Source organism: Ixodes scapularis, unplaced genomic scaffold (assembly GCF_016920785.2).
Source record: "Ixodes scapularis isolate PalLabHiFi unplaced genomic scaffold, ASM1692078v2 PGA_scaffold10__122_contigs__length_95168666, whole genome shotgun sequence".
NCBI classification, from domain to species: domain Eukaryota; kingdom Metazoa; phylum Arthropoda; class Arachnida; order Ixodida; family Ixodidae; genus Ixodes; species Ixodes scapularis.
This window is the reverse complement of record NW_024609836.1, coordinates 73,867,703-73,892,587: the sequence shown is the minus strand read 5'-3', so window position 1 is coordinate 73,892,587 and position 24,885 is coordinate 73,867,703. Positions and strand designations below refer to the sequence as shown.

The 24,885-nt window shown below is 45.4% G+C and overlaps 1 protein-coding gene across 2 annotated transcripts; it reads right to left on the bottom strand.

Annotated features, from left to right (window-relative positions):
• Positions 1 to 482: 482 nt before the first annotated feature.
• LOC8036565 (retinol dehydrogenase 11-like) lies at positions 483 to 18,498 on the bottom strand. Of its 2 annotated transcripts, XM_029989386.2 has the most exons (7): positions 18,120 to 18,498; positions 12,284 to 12,509; positions 6,879 to 7,115; positions 5,956 to 6,048; positions 3,093 to 3,278; positions 1,919 to 2,028; positions 483 to 1,451 (listed from the first exon to the last, which is right to left on the bottom strand). In XM_029989386.2, exons 1-7 carry the CDS (start codon positions 18,192 to 18,194, stop codon positions 1,272 to 1,274), a joined length of 1,107 nt encoding a protein of 368 aa, XP_029845246.2. In that variant the 5' UTR covers positions 18,195 to 18,498; the 3' UTR covers positions 483 to 1,271. The 2 variants fall into 2 exon arrangements, with proteins under 2 accessions (XP_029845246.2, XP_029845247.2); XM_029989387.2 differs by lacking the exon at positions 3,093 to 3,278.
• Positions 18,499 to 24,885: the final 6,387 nt, after the last annotated feature.

The following is a 24,885-nucleotide window of genomic DNA, read 5'->3' as shown; positions in this document are numbered from 1 at the left end:
CTCCTCCCGAATTTGGTTTCTGCGCATGCGCAGTGCCCACACCTGGTGTTGGCAAAAGCGGGCTTGTTTGGAAACACTGTGTTGGTGTATAAAGCGTCTCGCTCTCAAGTATTCCCGTTCCATTTTCGCGCTAGAACACCGCCCAGAATGGCTACTATAGTTCGTTTCGCTTTAAGACCGACCGCACAATCCAGTGGATTGAAGCAGCGCAAAAAGTGCACATCGCCATGGTGCGCGTTGTTTTTGTGCACGTCTGCCATCCCCGGCAATCGATCACGCGCAGAAGAAGGCAGGATCGCGACGGATCCACTGTGCGGTGGCAGCGAACGCACGAAATCATTGAGAGCCATGGCGCTGCACTTTTCTTTCCTTCGCTTCTTGATTGGCTCCATCAGATCGTAGCGTTGCCTGCTGTCGGACTTAAAGTGAAACAAAGTATATATTTAGGTTAGATATTTATAAAAAAAAAAGATAGCATGAGCGCCTAGACGACAAATTCTCATTCTATTTCAACCGCTAATATGACAAAGGAGTAAGATTGGTACAGCTAGTACGCCGCTCTTTTTGTAGTCCGTCTGCATCGAGGGAGTTTAGTTGCTATTTTATGACTGTTCTTCTGGAGGATAGGCGCTCGCCACTTACACACAAGGAAAGAAGGAAGCTCTTATTATACGCTCTAAGAAATCGGAAGCGCTCACCTTCCCGCAAAGCCTTTAGGACAGCGAATCGCTGGAATCTACGGAGGGAACGCGGCCTATGGACGACGTTAAAAGCATCTCTAGACCAAAAAACAAAACATAGTCATGATCAATGTCACAGCGCGGACTAAACACATTTTCAGCCCCCTCATCCGTCTAGGGGCCCTAATCTGAACACTTGGCGGAAAAGTCGGCGAGAGATTCGGCGGCTATGATCGGCCGGCGCTAAGGTCAAGTGTGGCGTTGGCCAATCGCGGACGCCTGATTTCTCGCCGACGTTTTCGCCAAGTCTCCAGGTTAGGGCTCCAATTCCCTCGTAGATTGCAGAAATCGGTTCTCTCGAGTGTTTTGAGGGAAAGTAGATGCTCCAGATCATTTAAGAGACAGCACATTTTAACAGCAAGGGAACCAAATGCTGTTGTGATAATGAAATGGCCAAGATGTGATTACTGCCGTGGAAGGATGACGTTAACGGTGATGACACGTTGATGTGGTCCAGCGAGCTACGACCTTGAGGAACGCGAACCACGACTACATCGTTACACGGGGGCCCCTGTCCTCGGTACTGGCGGTCTAGATGGCGAGTCCGGTCATCTTTTCGCTGACCGCCCAGAGCTTTCTGGCAAGTTCAGCATCTTCGGATGTCCTGCTGGGCATGGACAGCCGGCAGTCCATGAAGTACTTCCCGCTGACCTTGCGCACTTCGTCCGAGACGGCCAGAAAGATGGATGTCTGGGCTCCTTCTGCGGGAGACTGGTTAAGAAAAAACAAGGATAGTCAGAGAAACCTTGATTTTATGGGGTAGAATGACAGGAAAATAAAAATAAACTAATCCAGCTATGAAATGTTTATAAGCATAACACAACTATAACAACTTTTTTTTTTCCCAATTCGCACTTGGTGATTAGGAAAACATTATTGGCAGCTCCACATTGGCTCCCTGATCAAGCTTCCCATTTGTTTATTTTTTCCCCACAAAGAGCCGCTTCTCAACGCTTTTCTTCTTGCCTAATAGCATTATTGAATGCAAGAGTTAATAAAGAACACATTTCGAAAAAAAAAACAATCTTATCCCCACTGCAGAAATTTGATGCTGCATGCCCACAACGGGGAATGCTGTCTCCCATCCCGACGGATGCGAGTGCTTTGGTATGCTCCGGCATCACTGAACGACACTCACTTGCGAAAAGAAAGATACATCACTCGTAAGTGATAGTCACCTTGCCGAAGAAGTAGAAGAGGCCATTCATGAATATGTTTAGAAACCCGACGTAGGTGCTGTTGATGTCTGTCTGCACTGCACCGGGATGCAAGACATTGGCCGTCACACCTGCAATAATTCACTTGCTTTTGTATCTCACTACATGCCAGGTGCACACATAGCAAGCACAAACAACTGTCTGTTGCTACTGCGCAGCTTTTTTCTAATGTGTTACCAAACGCTTTTGTCGACATCGACGTTGCCTCTATTTCGTTGACTTCTTGTCCAGATTTATGCAACGCGATCAACGTATCATTTACTAGGATTCAAGACTGACAGCAAAGTACGGTAAGTGCTAAAATGACTATCTCAAACGAAATATTTTGCATGAGGGTATGATTTTGCATGGTTGTTAAAACAATTAAAGCGGAAAGAGTACTTTATGCTATCTCTGCTTCAATGTCCTTTTTCACCCTCTACAATTGGAACAGCTTATTGCGCGCCAATATGATAACAGTACTGGGTATCCCGCGTTCAATTCCTACCTCTGCCCATTTCCATCTGGGTGAGCATCGTACCGGCGTGCGGCCGTGTAGCACTACTGCCTGATGCACGTTAAAGACCACAAACTATCAGTCGTACTGTGCTGGCTAAATTGCTAATCTACAGTGTGCAACAATGTCGCCATGTTCTGTGAGACTAAACTCCCTCTGTATAAACAACTAACGACTAATTTGCTTTTGATAAAAATACCATTTGAATTGAATTGAATTGAATTTATTTCTGCCACATTGTGCCGAGGACACCGGACAAAAAAGCCTTCAGAGGAGACTTGACAGGGTCCAGTGCCCTTGTAGGTCCATGGCAGCTTCTAATCTAAAACTATCCAAACGACTTTTAGTTATTAATTTGTGCATTCTTTAAGGTAGAGACATTATGACGAACACAGGAGATTTCCGGGACATTAGCAAACTATTTTTTACCTCCCTTGGGGAACACACACACACACTTGGATGGGTTATTGTTTGTATTTCTAAATTTATTTCACGTGCTTCGTAGTGTTGAATGGATATTACTTTTTATACAATTTTACGAATATCCATGTAACCTTCATTTAGTCAACCCTTAAGGAATTAATGTATCGTAATGAGGTGATAAAGTGACCACCTTCAAGCGAGACCGCTCTACGTCACCTGTTCCCTGAAGGCGACGAGCCAGTTCTTTGGTGAACAAGATGTTGGCGAGTTTGGTGTCGCTGTACACCTGCATGGGCACCTTGTAGTCACTGTATTCCAGCCGAGACGGGTCCACACGCCCGAAGTGGTGCAGCAGGGACGACAGCGTGATAATTCTGCTCGGAGCGCTGGCCTTCAGTTTGCCTGGGTGCAGTAAACATCGGAAAGTTGGCTTCCCTTGAAAAGGTTGTTGAAAAAATGTCCCAACCAAAAAAGCAAACTAGACGTTCGAGTCTAGACAGCGTATGATACATCTGTCTTTCAGGTAGAGCGACACTGGTTCACGCTGTAGATAAGAAACTGAGCCAGTGCAGTACGACAGCCAACCTGTGGGTTTGATGTGCATCACGCAATGGCGATGTGCTACAAGAGCTCACGATGCTCATCCAGATGGAAACGAGCAGGGGCTGAAGTTGAGCCGAGGATTCCTTGGTTCTACAGCGCGAGCTTTTGCTCCATGTACTCCGAATTGCGGTGCGCTAACACATTCAATACCGATCCCCTTTGAAAATGGATGTGATGCGTGACTATGACTATGACCTTACGTCAAGTCATCTCCAGAAAGATGATGGGCCTGACTCAGGAGGGAAGGTGAGAAGAGATGCTACGAGTAGGTTTCGCGGGGTCTTGAAGATCGGTGGCCCCAACAAAGTTGAGAAGCGGCCACAATGTGTTCAGTAGGTCCTTCAAAGTCGACGTACTTGCAGGGCAACCCAAGTACAAAGCAGGTAGGTGCCTGAGATCGGCAATGGAGTGTCGGTGAAACCAACGAAAACGTGTACTCAACCATTCGATATTTCGTTCTTTCTTTTTATTTTAACGCAACTCCTCCTGTTGAACACGCTCAGGGACCTTGCGTAAGAAAGGATGACAGTTTCTTGTTGTAAGTCTCCCTGCATTATGAAATAGCGCGATTCATTGTCTGGAGTTTTTTCTTCAGCTCACACGCCCTTCTCCCACTCCTATTCAATTGAATGCATAGTGCTCAAACACGTGCACAACTTGCACTAAGTACTTCTCCTTCGTCCTCAAGCGAGTACGTCTGCTGTATAGATAAAATCTGACAGTAATTATGTTTTTCTAAATGCAACGATAAAATTGGTTTACAAGATGAGTCGATGACGCAGCAAAATGAGAATAGCGCCCAAAAGGGTTTAATATATATATATAGTAAAATGTCTTGCTCTACCGGGAACGTCTGTCAGTTAAAGAGACCACGGAGTGATTTCTCGATTTCATATATATTGTGAATATCCGAGATGGATGCACGACTGCTTCCGCAGTTTGGAGCACACCAGTCTATCAACAAAGCGGTCTTGCTTTACAATCACACGGCAGACTAATTCCAATATACGCAGAAGTAGATTGACAACTGCCCAGTAAATAAATAAAAATAAAATAATTTGAAAAAAAAAACAATTAAAAAACAACAACGGTAGCTTGTGTTTGTCTTTTAATAAGATCTTGCAGACTACAAAGCTTCAGTAGCAAGATAATGTCTGTAAATTATAGGTTTCTTTCCCACAAATAATGCATTTTTAAAATATTTTATTTTCTCTCAAACTCCAACTGACATTATCACAAGCAAGTCCTACGTTTTTGTGCCTCCACCAAATCGGAAGAAAAACGTATCCAGCCTGTTAACCTTTTTTTTTTTTTTTTTTTTCTTTAAGCCCGTCACTGGGTTTGACTGTTTCGTTTATTTTATTGTTCCTTAGTTTGCTTCTGGAGTATTTGCAATTTCCGGTGGGACCGGAGGATTCAGCAGTATCTTTTGTCGTCGTTCGTGCAGCTGTTTTCTTTTCAACTTTCGCGTGATGGCATTTTTGTTCCTTTGTGCATGCGTCTGTAAGAAGTTGACCTGTGCAATGTCGTATTTTTCTTTTTGTCCGATTTATCGAAGATACGTACCACCCCTGCCCCAGAGAGGCAAATAGTACGAATAAATAAGCTAAATAAATTCCCATCATCCACTGCACGCTCCAAATTCAGTTCAGCGGGCACGCACAATGACCCTGCTCTGAATCATGTTTTTTGCGTAGTCTACGAATCGATCGAATAAAAGAGAGAGAGAGAAACTTGAAGGAGAGAAGGATTAAGAAGGACAAGTGGAGTGGAGTCGCGTATTGTCAATGGAGAATGCTCAAAAAACACCGAATTATCTTTTTTTTTTTTTTACGAATGCGCGAAAGAGTGAGGTAGAAGTAAGATATTATGTAAATTGGCACTCAAGTGCTTTCTACTGAAGCTTGTTTTTGATGGCTTCCTGTTTGTTGGGTTTCAGTAAATAATCATGACAAGTTATAGATGGCAAGTAATCTTAAAGCAACTTAAATACACGGAAACATTGTTCTGTTGAGTGGCCATACTAGGGCCCCCCCCACTTCCATCAAATGGGATCAATGAAACTGCTTAATTGCGTAGAGATTCCGAACGTTACTATTAATGCTATTTTTAGGCGCGTTATGCATGATGCTTTGACAAAAGCGTCAAATATTTGGGTGTAGAAGACGTAATACAGCAATTATTGTTTGAAAACGCCGTTTGACGGCGCCCCCTGTTGTCAGATTCAAGGCGCTGAAAGAGGACCGTGTCACGATCTTTGATTATACTTTTAATAAGGAAATCGACCTCCCATAAGCGTGATGTCAGGTTTTTTAGGATGCTTAGAACCCGAAGGTTGAGTTCTCACTATAAATCGACGATCTCAGAATCCACTTGAGGGTACTGCAACAGCCCCAGTGACGAGGTATTTTTTTAACCCGGTAATAAGCGCTGTAAACGTGAGTAAGACGCGAAGGTATCGGTCGCGCACGAATACCTAGGAGTAAGTTGGTTAGCAGAAATGGCCCCAGGTGGTTTGTCTGGAAAGTCTGCTCAAATCCGTCCACGGTTTCCACTCTTTCTGGAAAAGCTGCGTAAGGGAAGAAAGAAAGACAATATAAAACTTTTTAAAATTAAATCAAAGAAATTACGCTTAGTGCACACGCGGGCTGGTGGACGTTTACCCTGGTGATTTTAACCCGAGACTGGGTTAGAACGAGGAAACTTCTTTTTACAGTGGAACAGAAAAATAGAGGGTCAGACAGCGTCTTTCCTCCTTTTACGCCAGTCTCGGGTTAAAATCATAGTGGTAATTTTCTTAAAATGTTAATCACTTTGAATTAAAACGAAGCTTTAGCAGGTCGTTTTAGCTTGACGATACCTCACCAGAGTGCGCCTCGGGGTAAGCGGCAAAGGGTAAGGCCGAGTTCCCGATTATATTGCTCCACAAACTTAAACGAAACCTGCTAGAAGCCCCCAGTTCATAATTTTAGTTAAACAATTAATCTCCAAAGCCTGCAAGTATTTTGAAACGCCGAGTTCGCATACACAATTTGCGCATAGGTCATCGTGTCATTTTAATTCTTCTCTCAAATGTTGTAAGAAACGGCGTTCCCTGAAATCCAGTTCTTAGGATCAATTTCATATTGAGAAGCTTATAAGTACCCCCTTATAGAGCTGGAAAACTCTAAGCGTACCTTAAGTTTTAACAAATTTTGTTCAAATTAATCGCAGAAAACACAAAAACGCTGAAATGACACCCCCAAAATTAAGGGCAAGACAGAGCGTGATAGAGGCATAATAAACCCAAAGAAATATATCACCATGATGATTCGATTAATTATGTTTCCCAGCAACAAAACCCCGAATAATAAATAAACAAATAAATTATCGAATAAACGAATAGACGAATGAACTCACGGACGATGCCCGCGTTGTTGATGAGGACATCCAGTCTCTCTTCTCCGGCAATGATGTCGTCCGCGAACTCCCGGATGGACTTGAAGGAGCACAGGTCCAGTCTCCGGAGGACCACCTCTCGCCCGGTCTCCCTGTAGATCTCCCTGGCCGCTGCCGCGGCCCTGCTGGTGTCCCTGCAGGCCAGGATCACCCTGGCGTTGCGTCGGGCCAGCTCCTTCGCCGTCTCCTTGCCAATGCCTGCATCGCCACGCTGGTTTTTCGTTGAGGCTGGCCCGTTTAACCTTAAAGACCGACGACCAGTTCGCGCTCTCCACTTTTCCCCCGCTTCCTCTTCTCCCCCTTCTACCCTGTCCACCATTGCCTGTATCCTCCTCCCCCATGGTGCGGAGGATCTTCTGCCTTGCAGAACCTCGTGTCTGGTCGTCGGCCTTTAAAGCGCGCGTCACACTGCTCGTGCATAGTACAAAAGACGCGGAGTTTCTCCACGGACATGATGGTAGAATTGTCTGCGGGCTCGCCTCATTCATGTTCAAAAGCACGTTTGTTGTACACATGAATGTATCCTTCGAACATGTTTAAAAAATGTGTTTTGTATGTTCAATGTGACAGGACTATCGCGCAGAAAATAAACACGCTTCAGACAGCATCTGCAGGCTGTCTTTTGTATGATGGATTAGCTGCAAGTCAAGGCGTCCACAGATAAATTCTGTCCTCATGTCTGGAGAGAAACCCGCGTGTATTTTGTACGATGTATCTGTAGTGTGACCCCGGCTTTAGACGTTTCCGTTAAAGCTCTTTTTTACTAATTTAGGAAATCCTAGCCGTGTAAAAAAGCAATAGTTTTTATTTTTTTTTAATCCGAGCTTTTGTTTTAAGTTCTAAAAGTTCGTAAATGCGTTTTGTTTTTCGTGCCCGGCTGGTACATTTTAGGTGTGAAAAAAAGGCTGCTAATCAGGAGTAGTTTCCTAACTAGGTCGCCTCCTCTCCAGCGTTCCCCCTGCCAAACAACTAGAGGTGGGAGGAGCTTCCCCTTAACTCTCAACCTGTCATGGACTACAGACGCTAGATAGATAAGGTTCGTTAGGAACTCCTCTCTGGGAGATCAAGGACGACACCCCCATCACCTAGTCCAGTGGTTCTCAAATAGGGGTCCGCGGAGTTTAGCCTCATCAGTCAAGCCCGGCAATAAAACTTGTATTTTCTTAGATTGAGAAGAAAGGTTCCAGATTTCGGGTGAGTTTTCTGATGTTTATGTTAATAGGTGAAGTCTACTTCACACTAGTACTCAGCTATATCCACTTATTAAATATTTATAATAATTAACCTATACTCTCCCTTCCCCTCACCATGCATGGGGTCCTCCATCATCCCCGCCGATTCAAAAGAGGTCCGCGAAACATCAATGGCTGAGAACCACTGACCTAGTCCATACAGCGAGGGACAAAGCGAGTTTTATCCACCAACAAAAAAGAAATAATAAAAAATAGATTTAGATATTTTAATGAGGTATAAGCAAAATAGCACCCAAATGTAGCACTGGAGGTCCAGGCCAGGTACTACATATAACAGAGCTTGCCGTTTTCCGGTTCAGAAGAGTGTTTTTTTTGTTTTTTGTTTTTTTTTTATTGAATTGAAAAACGACGGCCGTTGAAGCCTACGAATACGGGGAGCTGGATTGAGTCAGCTACGGAGAAGGAAAACGCGGACCATTTTCTCATTTCTGAAAATTGCTGATAAGTTTTCACTTAGATAACGGCTAGTTTTGAAATTGTGGCATCTGGTTTGGAGCACTAGGGCGACATTTTGGTGGAAACTGAGCATCCGGCGATGGGTAGTTTATTTTGGAGCTACGAATTACTGGGTATTTTTTTCTTCCATTCATTACTTCACAAATAATGTTGACTCAAAGTTCTAAACTTTTTTTTTAAGAAGTCAGGTTCATGAGTCTAACTTCATCGAAATTTGCTGTTCAATAAACTTTCTCGAAAAGCAATTTTTTTTTTCTTTAGATATAATTCGGCGTTCTCTCTCACGCTTTACAAAAAGTTTTCAACGTACCTATAGGGAGTATTCACTGGAGGCCATATCTGAGGGTGCTCTTTAAAGCGCATGCTCAGAGCGAGGTCACATTAATAGGCTGCTAAGACCGGCAGTCTCGATGGTGCGGAATGCACGTTGCAAAAGAACTGTGGAAGCTCGCCGTCAGCACGCGCTCAGCAGTCGCGCACACAGCTATGGCCGCCAGTGAATACTTCCTATACTCTGGAATATCTGTTCAGTCTGAACTACTGAACTAACGAGAACCCAAAAGAAAAATACAGGCAGAATAGACTACACTAGGGTGCCTCAATGTCCTTCTGTTTAGGGTGATGCCACCCTTTGTAGTACCCGATGCCGACAGCAAGCACTCACAAGGAAAACACAAAGAAATTGACGAAAACAAAATGTTGCCATAGCACATTCAGGGCCACAAACGCGTGCCGGGACACGCTCTTTCACGTGCTTTTGAGCAAAAAAAAAAAATAAAAGTGTGGGACAGAATGGCCCGATGTCTCCACCGTAAGCAAAGCGCACATGAAGGCACCTTAGACTACACACGTGGACAACTTACTGCGGCTTTGCAGTGAAAGATACAGGGGCGCGTGAGCGAATTCAAATTAAAGTTGCGCGCGCGCACCATTCCTCTCGTCGCAAATGCGACAGAAAATTGCCAGACATGTCAAAGATAAGCGCCAAAGGCACAAAACAAAACGTTCAGGTTAGTAAGGAAAGAAGAAGAAAAAGAACGTTACCATTCGAAACGGTTCTGGTTTGGTGGAGTTCACTTCCGCGGCAATCCGTCATCGCTGTATTTGTCCGTGTCGGCGGCACTCGACATGTTCACGCATCGCTGCTTCCTCGAAAACGCGCATTCACCCCATTTTTTCACTACGCTGCCGTATTGATTAATGACTCACAGCCCCAAATACGAAACGGGTAAACGCTATTTTCGTGCACACCCGCGAGCATGCAGCTTACGGTTTGGTGGTGCGTCTACACCCGTAAACTTGTCAAACAAGTGTTACTAAAAGTCGCGATCACGCTGTTAATTCATCGCACAAAAGTCATACATTAAGTTTGAGGCTGCATATGAAAGTCTGAAAATTAATTGTCCTCTGCGTCCGCTTACGCCATCGGGCACCGCAGACTTAAAGCCATGAAGTTCGATAAAAATGAATTGAATCCTTGGATCAAATGTGAATGTCAAGTGAAAAAAAAAACAATTGGGAACTCATCTATTAGAAAAATAAAACTTGGCGCCGCTAAGCGAATGATCCAGGAAGGACTGACAGGGAGAAAGGACACCGCAGAGCCCGACACCAGCCCGACCCCGCGAAGGGGCCCTCAAGGGCAGCACCAGTGGGTCGACGACGGTCGGGGGCCTCCCTGCGCCGGCAACCGCCGTCGTAGAGAATTTTGCTTCCCCCCCCCCCCCTCCCAAAGGCAGACCCCTGTCAGGGAGCCTACACCTCAGTAGAGGGATAGTTGCCAGAGCCTCCGTTGCAGCGTATACAAGCTGGCAGGGAGCACCACGTGCAGGTGGAGGTGGACTTCCCTCGTAACATCCCACCGCGGGGGCTTGCATGCGCCTCCGTACAAAATACAGTCTGCAGACAGTTTTAGGGAACCGTTTTTGCATTTCCGATATGGCAAGATGGGCCCTCCGGTACGAACTGCGCACCCGCTATACCACAGAAGACTCGGATATGCACAGGGCGTACCGGAGGGACCATCGTATACCGTATCGGACGCCGTGCAATAAACGGTTCCCTAAAATTCTCTACTGTCTGAGGTGTATTTTTTTCTTGTTCGACAGGCATGCCACCTTGGTCACAAAAAGAAAAAAAATAATAAAGAAGGCTGCAGTCATGCTTCAAGCGTACATGGAAACATGTTTAAAGATGCTTGGTGCGCGTTCTTCGGATAATTATGTCAACGTGTCTGCAGCGGACAACGTGTCTTTTCTTTGATGTATACGGGCAGTATGACAGCGGCTTCTAACATGTATCTCGCTTGCCGAACGGTTCACCGAAACACGTCTGCTTTGAACGGTGTCTCGGAGAGCTTGTGTGGTTTTACTTTGCCATCGCACGCTCGTGACCCCGAGAACAGGAGGAGTCGCATACTATGCGAAATGCAATTAAATCGTCTGTTTTTTTTTGTTTTTGTTTTTGTTGTTTTTTTGTTGTTTTTTTTTTTGGGGGGGGGGGGGGGCAAAGTTTTTTAGGGTCTAGTCTTATCCGTCCGGCGTCCGTGCTCACATCGATCTTGCTGGTGCTCGTAAGTTCACGTGTTGGTGTAGGAAAAAAAAAAACGATGCAAAAAAAAAATGTTTGCGCAGTCGGCAGGATTCGAACCTGTGCAACGAGACAGACCCCAATGGATTTCTAGTCCATCGCACTAACCACTCGCCCACGACTGCGGGACGAGCAGGGGACTCTGAGATGTGGTAGTAACTCAAGAGGTTGGGATGTCTTGGATGAAACGTTGCATGTAGCCGCTCAACGTCTATACAAGAAAAGGCGCTGCGGTCAAATGCGTATATAATCGCGTTAAACTTTGCATGCATTGGCTCAAGAGGGCGCTGCGGTCAAATGCTCAAATGCGTATATAACAACCTTTCATACCACACATTTTCTTTCTGAGATGGATGAAAACGAACGAAAGGCTCGGCATGTTGTGGCTCAGCGTCTACGCAGACAAGCACCACCAGAGCTTCGCCCTAATCAACATCATTCACCACGTAAAGATGCGGTCAATTTTTTTTTTCCAGGGGTTTTGGTGAAAACGGAAAGAAGCCGAGCTTTGATTGGCTCTAATTAGTAGGATCGTGGGTAGACCTCAAAGCAAGCTGCCTTGAGGTCTACACCTTATCCTTCAATCAGAGCCAATGAGAGCTCGGCGTCTTTCTGACGTCACCACAACCTCCCTGCAAAAGAAGCAGACCAACTTGCGCTACGGACAGTCATTAACTGCTTTAACGCATCGATGGACGAGACCTACTGTGTTCACGCGTCTCAATTCGGGACGGGTTCCTGGACGCGTTTTTATCAGTTAATGCCCCAATCTGATTGGCTACGGAGAGGGATAATAAAATGTTTGGGACTAGCCACCCCTGGAGAAATATTAAACTCTTAGTGACAGCACCAATCATTAATTGAATAAGTAATCACGACGCAATTTTCGCCATTTTCTGAAACAGGGCGGCCGGTGCGTTACCACGGGGACCCACTTCCAGCCACCATAACGGGGAGGCGCTCTGGAGGCAGGGGCACCGGTCTGGCAACCACGGTCAAGATGAGGCGATTTGCAGATACTCAACAGCAAAATGGCGGCGCCCAGGGGGGTTCGTGAAATGGACTCACCCGCATTGGCTCCCGTGATGAGCACGGTCCTGCCGCTCATGTCCGCGTTCGAGAAGCACCTTCCTAGGGTGAGCCGGCTGTACACCTTGCAGACCACGCAGATGAGGCACAGGGTGGCCAACAGGAAGGAGACGGGCCACAGCAGCAGCAGCAGCGACACCACGAGGCCGCCCGGCGAACCATCGTGATGCCGCCCCGTCACCGCGTCCAGGAGCTTGGGCTCGAGCTGCGAGATGAGGCGGTGAGGCATGCGGGACCTCCTAGCGTGCGGCGTTAAAGGTAAACTACGGAGGCTTTGTCTAGTTGATACAAGTGTAAAACATGGTACAGGTTGCCCCAAAAAAATTTGCATCTTTTTCTTTTTTTTTATTTGTAAAAATTTATTACACGTTCTTGAACGCTCAGTTCCGGCAGAAATCTCAAAGTTTCTGGACGAACAGTCAAAAGTTTAAAGCGATTTTTGGGAAATTTCATATACAACGCTGTCAAAGCTGCTGGCGCGAGCGCGTGGCTTCATCTATAGTTTCTAGGGCAGTACAGTTGATCGATTCACCTACCGATTAATGGATCAATGCTTTAATCGCGACTAATATTTTTAACCATTCACTGGAATTAAATTTTGACAAACAAAAAATGTAAAAATTTAACGCTTTCACTACGCAGACGTAGACGAGTACACCTGCACGAACATTATGGACACAAGCAGTGCTAAGCACGACGACTAATAGAAAAATTGGACAGAGCGGGCTTTTTCCCCTTCTACTATATCCTCATGCTTAGCGCTGTTTGTGTCCATAATGTTGAACAAACTGGCCCGCCCGTTAATTTTGTAGCACGCGATGAAGGCGAACTTTAGGTGAACTTTTGACCTAAAGAAAACTGTAAAGGCGAAATTCGTGACCCCAAACGAGTGGAAAAGATTATACGTGTCCCCACCATTTCAACACCTTGCGAGTGTCCGTTCCCATTAGAGACTATTGTGAAGAATCAGAGTTCGCTATTGTCGAATAATATCAACGTACCTCTTTGCCTCTGCGACTGAATTAATAATTTGCGAGTGTGCGTGTATTGTGACTGTTCTCAACCACAACATCAAGGTTAATTAAAAATCCGATATTGTACTGCGCCGTTTATTACATATTCAGCAGATGCAAAACATTTATTTTAACTTATATAAAAAAAAAGCTGTTATGCGTGGGAATGAACGAAACCGAATAATAATCGATTAAAGGGCGGCGATTACTAGGGTTAAAATCTTTAATCGACGCCAGCCCTAATGGTTTCGTTTGTCCAGGAACGCGTGCGAATGGAATGCGAAATCAAACCCCATGTTCGAGCCAGCAGCTTTGACAGCGTTGTACATTAGGTATGAAACAAAGTGTTCGACGATTCGTATTTTAGCTTCGAGTTAAAAAACAAAAAAAAAGAAAGAACACCTTTTTCTATTTTTTGAGGGGGACCACGCTATAATTCGAAGGCTTTATTGTCTGATACCGTAATCGAGAGGAAATAGGCTACCAAAAACTCCCGTAAAAGGAGAGCCCGTTTCCTTTAAGTTTTGGAATGAAGCAAGGCTCCAACAGGAATATCTTGCGCGTGAAATCGAGTGCAAGAAGGACGTATGCTTCGTCCGTGATGGTATTTTCTTTTCTGAATCACTCGCACCCCACCCCTTCGAGTTCCAGTCAGAAGAGTCGATGGTTTCTAAGCTTTTGTGCCCACATTCTGAGTGCTCGGCACCGACGGCGTGCTTTTGGGGGGGCCTTCCATTAGGCGAGGCGTAATGCGACCTCGAAATAGCTCTGCCAAAGTGCGCCGAGCGCGTCGGATTGCTGCAAGCGTCCACTTTCAGATAGAAATGGTGTGCCTTGTGCCTTCTCACTTGGTGCTTTAATCTATCAGTCTACGCGGGTCCACGTAGTGGCTTTGCCGCAATAAGACGACTTCCAACAAGTTGTAGGCAATTAGACCGTATTTACGTGTTTCTCTCCTCTGTTGGGTTTTCGTGATGCTCTTGAAAGCAACGGTGTGCAGCGTGTGGTGGAAGTTACGCGTATCTTCACAACAGACGATCAACGAAGAAGTCTGCTGTGCTAAAGAATATTCTGTACTTTACCTGTTTTGTGGGGTGCCATTTCGACAGTGCCTTGTTATACAGTATAACTATCTGCTTCATATTTGTGCTGCTGTAACTTTGTCACATTTGTGGCCCTTACTTTTCTCATCCCTCTGATGCCATCATTAACATCTTTCTTTTTTCACTTTCAAGTTACGGAAGTTATGGAGTAGCCGCGTTGTTTTCAAGGCTGCCGATTTATCCACAACCATCCTTTATTATTGTTTTTGTTTCTCTGCCTCTCTCTTGAGAGCTCCAAAACTCTTTCATCACATTTGTCTTTTCATTTTCTCCTGGCGGCACCTCATTTTTCGCCGGTATCAGCTTTGTTCGTAACCTTTCACGAGCTTTTTCGCGAAACAAGGGTCATTTTATTTTTACGTGTAGTTTTTTTTTCTCTTTAGATTGTACCGACTCATCTTCGGATATAACAAAATTCATAACCTAAAAACACTAAAAAACAAAAACTAAAAGATTTGCTCATGATTATTACGAAGGTCATTTCATTTTTACGTATAGCTTTTTTTTTTTTTTTTATTGTACTGCCTTATCTTCGAATATAGCGAAATCCCTAACCTTAAAATACAAAATACAAAAACTAAAAGATTTGTTTGTGGTTATAATGCGATTAAAGCAAAGGTGCAATCGAGCTGGAAAATAATGACAATAGTATTCCTTGGAAAAGGGAACAAAGGGGACAAAGGAAAAAAAAAACACACAAATCTCCAAAAAGATTTGTTTGGGATATTTGCGCTTGTTCCTTGTTCCCCTTCTCCAGGGATTATTATTGTCGAGATTTGCTTTATTGACATATCCCATAAGTTTCCACTCGTCGTACCAGACGCAAAAGATAACGAAATAAGGATTGATTCACTGTTTTGTAAGGAGGTCGTTGACTGTCAACATAGTCACCTCAAGTAGGCTGCGTTTCACATAAGCCCCGTTGATAGAGACACTATACGGCTAGAAACCGAGATAGAGGAGGAGATGAGAGCGCGATGGGGATTTCAGAACACCGAGCTCTGGTTGGAACGTTTAGTGGGTACAGACGCAAAGCTAGCTGCCTCTGTCTCCACTCTGTGTTCGAACGCTGGACGGCGGCGTTCGACGTTCGAACGCGTTTGAAGAGTGAGTAGGAACAAAAGCAGGTAGCTTTGCGTCTATACCGACTGTAATTATTCCAACCAGCACTCGGTGTTTTGACGTCCCCGCGCGATCCCGTATCCTCCTCTCCCTTAATTTCTACCCGTATACAATAACCGACAGCTCACTAAACGCAAGGCGCTGCGAGTCTCGAGCATCTAATTACAGCTCAGCAGCCAATGAGATTGCTGCATTGGCCCATGCGGAACGCAAGTTCATCTGCCTCTTTGAAAACAAAAAACGAAATAGTGGGTAGACCTCAAGGCATCTAGCTTAAAGACTACCTACTATCCTTTGAATCAAAGCCAATCAGAACTCAGCCTCATTCTGACGTCACTGCAACTCCTGCGCAAGAAGCAGAGGAATTGATCTCCGCATAAGAACACCAAAGAACAAATCGCGAAACATCGAAAGCGACATTTAAAAAAGAACCCTATGGTAGCCACGGCGTTTGTCGGGAATGCTGACAGAATGATTTGTCGTTCAGACTTCAATCGTACACACAACCGGAAGCAGAACCGTGACGTCACGGCCAATCAACGCTCGAGTTAGCTCCGGCGCGCAGGGCGTCAAAGTTCCCGAGGTGATTCTAAACCAAACATTTATGTCACGCCTGGCAACGAAAGACCGCCCGGTAGAATAACCCTGTCAGCTACTACCGCCCTATGGCTCGAAGATGTCCAAATATAGAAACGGCGATGGATATGGACTGTGTAGAGAGAGGAAGAAATAACGGAGGGAAAGGAGGGGTAGAGGAAAGTGGAAGAGGAAGTCAGTTTTCTTGAACTTGTCGCGCAGAGACGGAACCGTGAGGAACGTCGGCTGTCTGCCGTCTGTCGCGGATGTCCTCTTTGTTCTCTTGCTGAGGACTTTCGCCGACACGGCCGCTGGTGTCACGCTCGTTGCAGATGCAGCCGGTGCGGGAAATAAACGCACGCCCTTCTTCCCTTGTCTCTTTCTTTAGTACTAGACTTCTTCGTTTAGTCGTTTTTGTAAAGGTTCGTTGCCTGTGCTCGGGTCTTAGCGACAGGACGTGCAGTTGGCTGCGGCGACCTAGTTACGAACGGGCCAATCATTCGGACGAGGTCGTGGAGACGCAATTACGGGCTTCGTCCTTGTGGGAGGGATAACTTGATTGATCGGGCGGTCTGCGGAGGAGGAGACAAGTTTGGAGGGCGCCATATACGATTCCTTTTGGACAGGCACAAGAATAGAAGACTGCTGCGTGTCGACTGCAACAGCTTACCACCGTTCGTAAGCTACCAGCGACTTTAAAGCCGTGGTCACACTGCTCATGCAGCGTGCAAACGACAGTCTTCTGACACTGTCTGATGAGTGTTTCCTCCTTGTTTGACGGTCCATTCACACGTGTCATACAAGGTGTGTTTGCAGACATATTCGAAGCATATACCCTGTACAAAGTAAACATGCACGAGGCGTGTCCGTAAGTACTTCTGCCATCATGTCTGCAGCGACTTTTGTACGGTGAGTCAGCAATATGACTGCTGCTTAAGGTTCGAAACTGACCAGGAGTCCATATGATGCACACGTGCACAAGATGACTGGCGTATCTAGCGAGAAAATAACCTTCCCTGCCGAGGAATGAAGCGACCGTTATCCAATATACCTAAAAACTCGGGATGAAATACGATTCAGCGGTTTCACGAGCTTCTAGTCTCTGGGAGCAAGCTCGACCTCAAACGCGTCCCGTACTACTGGAATTACTGAATTGTGGATTATCGTAATCGTGCTAATTATTTGCAGCTCCATAAAGTTTTCAAACAGACGATCTTAAAGGGCACTGAAAATAAGATGCCGATTTATATTGTGCTGAATTTAAGTAAAGCCAAGATTGAAAAAAAATAATAATAATAATAAACACGCAGGACGAAGACACAATCACATGTGGCGACATCGTCTTCGTCCCACATGTTTATTTTTTCTTCAATATTGACCCGCACCAACAACACGGTTTTCGCGCCCATTAATGAATTTGGTAATATACAGATACCGGGAGGTGGAGTGCTTAAACTACTGTAAACGACTTATTTTTAGCGGGCTCAATATTCCGCGATTTAGGTCTAAGCTGAAGTTTTGAAAAAATTCACGGATTCTACTTTTCGCGACCGCGATGGGATCACAATCCAACGTGTTTACATTTTACCTGAATTTTTCGCGGGACCTATTTTTCGCAATTTGCTGGCGGTTCGCGAAGTTCGTGAAAATTAGGTCCTCGCGAAAATTAAGTCGTTTACAGTATATAATTCGCTGGCGTTTTAGTATACTTTCCTAGTAGACATGTTCAACTCTTCGTACAGAGAAATATTAGCTCTACACAACAGACCCTTCTAATTGAGAATTTCGAGCCTGCTTCACACTTGAGCTCACAACAGAAAGCGAGCGACAGATATCTTGGCGGATAGGTTTAACGTCACATCATAAACCTGTTTAAGCATTGGGTCAAGGTACATTTCAGTTGCGGGAAAAGCATTTATAGCGGTAAAGGTGTAAACTGTTTAAAGCAGGACCGCCGACAATAAGGCCATGGTGGCAAAAGCAGGCGTCATTGTATCTCACCTTGCTGCCCAGTCCCTCTGCAGGACAGTAATCCAGTTCCGGGGGTTCCCGAATCCTCTCAGCTAGAAGATCCATGTCTGGCACTCCTCAGCTCAAGCAACTTCCCAAAAAGTGTGTGCAGCACAAAAGAGTCTGCTATTACAGGAACCCGCTTCCGACTCCAAGTGACAACTCCAGGATATAAATAAATACACCGAAATTCACGGAGACCGCTGCCTTACATAAAACAAGCGTAGGCAGCACCGAATGAACCAGGACACCTGCCAGTGACACAGGGACGGTTAACGCAAAGGATGATCTGCAACCGCAGCACTCGCTTCAAATCAAGTGTTAAGCGACACAGACCACCGGGAGAGTCATGTTGAGGCACATAGACACGGACATCAGACCATTGCAAGACCTCGCAGCTTCTGACACACCAAACTTGTCACTGAGACAAGCAGGACGTAGAACTGCTGAAGACAAACCAAGACAAGGACCTTCGGAGCACCGGAAACAAGAAAGACCTCAAGGCATAAGGCCAACCGGTGAATGGAATCGCTCGCTCTCCTCAGGACACGGTTAGTGAAGAACAGTCTCTCGGCGGTTGCTGATTCTCGAAGCAAAGCCTACCAAAGTGCGCCGACACGGGCGAAACTCGGAAGGACGAGATTGAGAATCTCATTCAATATCCACGGAGGAGGCAGTTTTCGGTTGGAAGACACGGTACCACAACAATTTGAAGATTCGCGGGGGGTGGTGGTACAAACACGACGGACGACACTGCGGATGACAGTAGGGCACACGAGAGAGCAGTTCTGCGATGTCCGAGATGAGCGTATGATCCTTCGTGACTAACCAGGCAGACACGCGGAAAGAGAATATGGAGGCAATTTTCGGGGAGTTGAATGCCGCGGCAAGAGAGTGTGTTTTTCGAGCAACGAAGCCGGTGGGACCCACGAACCAGCGAAAGGAGGAAGGAAGACGAGGTGAGGAGGATGAAGAGGGGGGCCACGTCCCGGAACGGCGGGAGGAAGCAGGAAAGTTTTTTGGCAGTCGCCTCACCTGCTTTCGCTTTCAGTTACTGACCCAACTCTCGCTTTCCTTCTCACGTTGCCTGGACCGGCTGACGGGGGGTGCGGTGCGGGGACGGACCACCAGACTCAGAGGAGGGCAACTTTTGGAAGGGGCCCTCGCCGATGGGTAGAACACGTTATTGGTCTCGACACAAGGTCGAATCCGTGAATTCGGCGTGCCGCAGTCGTCACCGGCTGGACTCGCAAGAATTATAGTTCATCGTTTCTGAAAATATATTTTTTGTTCTTATTTGTAAATATCGATTTTTATTGGGGGGTGGAAGACATCTTCAATATTACTATTTCAACATACCCTTCCAAACAACTTTCACTGATATTATTTCAGTGACTACATCGAACGAGTATTGCGTGTACAAATTGAACAAATGCTTTATGTTAATTCTTAGCAATAAAGAAGCAATATACTTGTAATTGTAACCTTATTTATTGCCGAGGCAGTCTCTGGCGCGAATGTGTACATTCCAATTGTCACGCATATAAGGTGGTGAAGGAGGCAACGAAGTCTTGACACCGGCCTTGCTTCGTGGCGCTTTTATTAGTTGTTCCTGTGCATGTTAACATTGTATGTGGTGTGGCGAAGAGCCTATGCGATGAGTGGTGGCAACCGGGCGCAAAGGCAGTGACGGTGAATCATAAGAGCGGTGCACCTTCCTGATGATATTTATTGCGACTGGTAATTTAAGAAACGTCGGGCGTGGCTAAATATTGTGATAACGCTTCGTAATTCGCTTCGTTCATCTTATCAGCTAAGTTCGCAATCCCATTGAGTTCAGAGTGATAATAAAGTACTCGTTACTTACCCCGGTTGCGTTTCTATAGGCTGCCAGACTGCCAGTGACCGTATACAGTGTGTCTCGTATGTCCTCCCCTTCAACGGCACGGCTATTCTCAAGCTTCGTGACATCTGTGCAAACAAAAGATATGTAAACGGACGTGTGAACAGTTCGTTCACTACTCAGCGCATTCTTCTGCAGCCTCCCATTCTTCCATCCCTTTCCCGTGCAGAGTGTAGCTTGCCGGAGTATTTTTCTGTTTTACCTCTCGGCTGTTTATGTGCTTTACTTTCCGAGTTGTTAAAAAACAAAATGCACACTTCCGACACTTCCGGAGTTTTTAACATTTACAGTAGACATTGTGGCTAGAAATACACTGACCAAGTTTTTCCCGTCCTCCGCTCACTTTTGTCATTGATTTTAGTCAGACGTGTCAAGGCAGACGGAGTTCGCATATACCAAACACCGATGCAACCGTTTCTTTGTCGCGGCGTGTTCCAAGCAAAAAGGAGAAACTCGACGCTATCGAGGTTAAACGTATAGACGCTTTACAGCAGCTGTGCATGGGCGCCGCCATAACCGACCTTCAGTATTTGTTCCCTCTTATTCCGTTCGCTTCACTTCATCATTACCACAGCAGGACAGGTTATTGCCGTTTTAAGTGTTATTGTGTCCTTCTCCCCAGCATAGGCCTTTATGGAGGGTCGTTAACGCCCGCTTCAGTGGCTCGGTATTTCGGTAAGACAAGAGAAGGGCGGCTATGGCGGCTCAATCTGGCGCGTGTGTAAAGCGTCTATATACCAACTCAATCTCAGGTGCAATTCGAAATCCACCTGAAATGTATGCCGCATCTCATTTGCTGCGGCATCCGTAGGACCGTAGACGGCGCTATAGTAGAAATCGAAGCCAATCCAAAGCCACGTGAGTGTCACGGGGCCTTCGGGATGGCCTCAGCGACGCGCGGCGCGCATAGTCACGTGACATATCCACGGCGCTAGATTGGCTGGTACGGCTCGTATTATGTCCACTGCATGCGGTCCACTGTAGGCTCTAAGAAACCTGAAGCGTCTGCATCTCCCACAAAGCACTTCGGAGTGGCAATCGCTGAAATCTATGCAGCAAGTTTGGCGAATGATGGGGCTGATAATATCTTCGAGCCTGATATTAAAAAATAAAAAAAAATGTCTGCGCTTTTGAACTCAGTTTGACGTTTCACTGTGCTCAGTGCAACAACGCAAACCGTTTTGTTTTTCGGTATAAAACTCTCTATACATATGCACCGAGAAACTGAGGGAGACGAGAACACGCTGGAACGTCCGAACGCCGAGCTAAGGTTCGAATGATTAATGGTCTGCTAAAAGTAGCAGTCTTTGTCTCCACTGCCCTCGTGGAACGCGCTGGAATGAAAAAACCGAGCGCCAGACACCGGAATTCTACGCTCTAGCGCGTTCGACGACAGAGGCTGCTCGCTTCAGGTCTACACCCATTAATCATTCCTAACTAGGCGTTCCGACGACCCCACGTGGTCTCGTCTCCTCCTAATATAAGCACCACGATTTGCCGATTCACTCTCCCAAGTGTTTTGATATAGACCAGTGCACCAGATCTTTTAGGGTGTAAGGTGAAACGCCTCTCCCTTTTAAGCTTTTGACCCGAAAATAAATAAACATCTAGAATCGCTATATCTCCATTTCATAGTATAACGCTGTCAAAGCGGCTGGCGCGAGCGTGAGGCTTGATCTCTCAGATCATTTGCACGCGTTCCCGCGCAAACGAAACCCTATATATATGTGAAGCCACGCGCTTGCGACGCTAGCTTTATAGCGTTAGTTACCTGAGCCGCCACCAGTCGGCGCGCTCCCCAGGCCGCCATTGCCGGCCTGTATTTTGGCCTGCGCCTGCACTCCGGTTACCTCGCTTAATTAATGAGCGACGGCAGTGGAACGCATAAACAGATTCCAAAGGGCAAGACGTGCCCCGTAGTGGGTTGCAAAATACTGAAGTGGCGACATTGAGGTCTGGAACCACACTGTGTGCATTGAACATGCCCCGCTGAAACACATGGACTGTCCTTGCGATATAGGTGCCGCATAACTACCAAAACCTAGAAAAAGTCAATATTATTCGAAACTATAAAACATTGAAGCAATTAATATTGAACTTCCAAGATTCATTTATATTTTTCTAAAGGACTTTGATGGCGGTAGAGTACAAACTAACTGGAACATGTTCATGGCTAAAATCAATAGTTTAACTAACAAATACATGTACACGAACGGTCATCTGAAACCGAAACGCTCGGTGGTATATAACCATCACATTAAGCGCCTATCAAATAAAAAGAAACGACTGTGTAGATCTGCAAAAACCTTCTTCTACTCAATGGTCGCTGGACGGCGGCTTACAAACTTGCTTCCAATTAATGCGTAACAGCAATACAAAAAGCTAAACACGACTTTCTTCATAATACCTTTTTCATCCGTGCAAGCGACTGATACGAAGAAAATCTGGCGCGTTATAAACTCTAAGGACAATGACAATATAACCCGAATTGACAGTGCCGAAAATGTTATTCCCCTAACCTGCGTGCGTCCGCTCCTACTGATGTTTTTAAACGTAACTTTTTCGCAACCACAAATGTTTTGTTACCACCTCCGCACCAGCACGACTGCATTGTAATGCCTCCGATAATAATCGAACCTACTGGCGTGGAACGAGTGATTAGAACACGTCAACCATATTCCGCTCCTGGCTGTGATTCAATTAACTTACAGTTTTTCAAAAGTACCATACTATCATAGATTTTTCAGCAGACACTTAAGAATGGTTTTCTTCTTGTTGAGTGGAAGGTCGGGAAGGTGCTTACACTGCGTAAATCAGGTAACAAGCATCCCCCACTTAATTATCGGGTCATTCCTCTCACCACCATCGTATCCGAAACCTTAGAGCATATTCTGTTTTCGAACTTAGCTAATTTTCTTGAGTTTAAGTTGTTTTTCACACTTTTCCGAACCTGGCTTTCAGAAAAGCTATTCATGTCAAACACAATTGGTATCCTTCACGCATAAACTAAAGGTTATTCTCGACCACACTTCACTAGCCCATTCCATTTTTTTTCCCAGAGCGTTCGACCAGCTGTGTCACAAATTATTACTTCACAAACTACATCAACTTAACGTCGATTCTTAACTTTTAACATGGCTTGAATATGTCTCGGTGTATCGTTTAGTTTGCTTCGGCTAAAAATCTAAACTCTGAGCCAACTGCGTTCACTCCGGTGTACGGCGAGGCTCGGTGCTTGGTCTTCTGCTTTTCTTATCTATATTAACGCCGCCTACCTTATTATGTCTCTCCTCGTATTCATATGTTCGCCGACAATTGCGTAGTTTTTCCGCAAATAACTTGTAATGATGACTTAAGATGTGACCTCGACGCTATCTCTGTGTAGTGCGAAACTTGGTGTATGGAGCTAAACATTTACAAATGTAAATTTTCGCTGGTTTCCAGAATAATTCAAGAACTCCCACTTAACTGTCTTAACAACCATCCCTTAGACGCGATACTTCATTATAAATATCTTGGTGTTTATATCTGTACTAATCTCACTTGGAACGTTCACATTGTATATGTAATCAACAACGCTAACAGAATGTTGGGATATTTGCGACGTAACTTTTCACATGCATCTTCCATTCTCAAACTAACACTGTATAAAGCACTAATTCGCCCCAAACTTTAATATGCCGCATCAGTTTGGGATCCTGGCCAAGTAAACTTAATTTACTCTCTAAAAATGGTTCAAAATACCTCGTTCGTTTTATACTCTGTAATTATAATAAAACAGCCAGCATAAGCCCCATCAAATTTAGTCTGAATCTATCATCTCTAGAATCTCACCGCAAAAAAAGTTTTGTCTCTGTCTTTTACACAAGCTATATCACCACCCACCCATACCTTCGCGACGAACTTATTTTTCCTCTTTAATACATTTAATCTCGGTTATATCATGCTCATAATATTAGAGTTATATTCTCCAGAACAAATACTTTCTTTCAGCCATTTTTACCCCGCACATCTGAAGAGTGGAATCGCCTTCTTGCACCAACAGCAACCATCGAAGATCATCAACATTTCAAGAACTCCGCAGCTAACATTGTATAAATAGGCGCCTTTCAAACCATTGTATATCAAGAACTCCACATTGTTATTCCTTAAAATAATATTGTTGTAACCACTCCTCTTTCTAATGACCTCTAGCCCTGAGGGTATTTTAAATAAGTTAATAAATAGACCCTTTGAATCGGGCGGCGTTTAGCGCCATCTAGTCAACCGGCGCGCCCCGCCCCTAACGGCTAACTTTAGAACTACATCCGTGGCGGCCACAAAAATCATGTACACATTGCTCTGCTTATGTAGTCGAACGCTTCGTCAGTGTTTGGTTGGGGCTCGTGCTCCCCTGTCATCCCAGGAGGGGCTCTTTTGTAGCCGCTCAGGCCTGCGCGAACAATTCAGAGCACAAACGCCGAAGTGGGTCAAGCTTGCATCCTCTGACGACGGTTTTCAACAGAGATACGGCTTGTCGTGTCCCGTCAACGTCAATACGTTTATTAGGGAGTTTTCGTAGATATTATGGAGATTTCGTAGATCGTTTCCGCTGTCCCGCAACGCTCCCCGCAACCCACTACGATACCCCGAAATCTACAGTCAAGGCCATCGGCGAGCAGACGCAGCAGCAGCTTCTTCGTTGCGGAGGGGGAAACGCGATCTGCAAGAACTCTCTATTGTGCACACCGAGCTCTGGGGAAAACAGACCGGGCAAAGCACCCCGTATAACTCGATCTAGGGCAAACATAGAAGCTGGTCGTCGCAGAGGCCTTGTCCCAAAGAAAAGAAAATATGTTAGCGAGTTGGTTAGGA

Bases quoted from the DNA above. Each gene is read 5' to 3' on its own strand.
- LOC8036565 (XM_029989386.2), bottom strand. From the start codon at position 18,194: ATGGATCTTCTAGCTGAGAGGATTCGGGAACCCCCGGAACTGGATTAC. The intron at 12,510-18,119 runs GTGAGATACAAT...CTCATCTCGCAG, and splicing joins CAGAGGGACTGGGCAGCAAG to CTCGAGCCCAAGCTCCTGGA. The intron at 1,452-1,918 runs GTGACTATCACT...TTTCTTAACCAG, and splicing joins TCTTCTACTTCTTCGGCAAG to TCTCCCGCAGAAGGAGCCCA.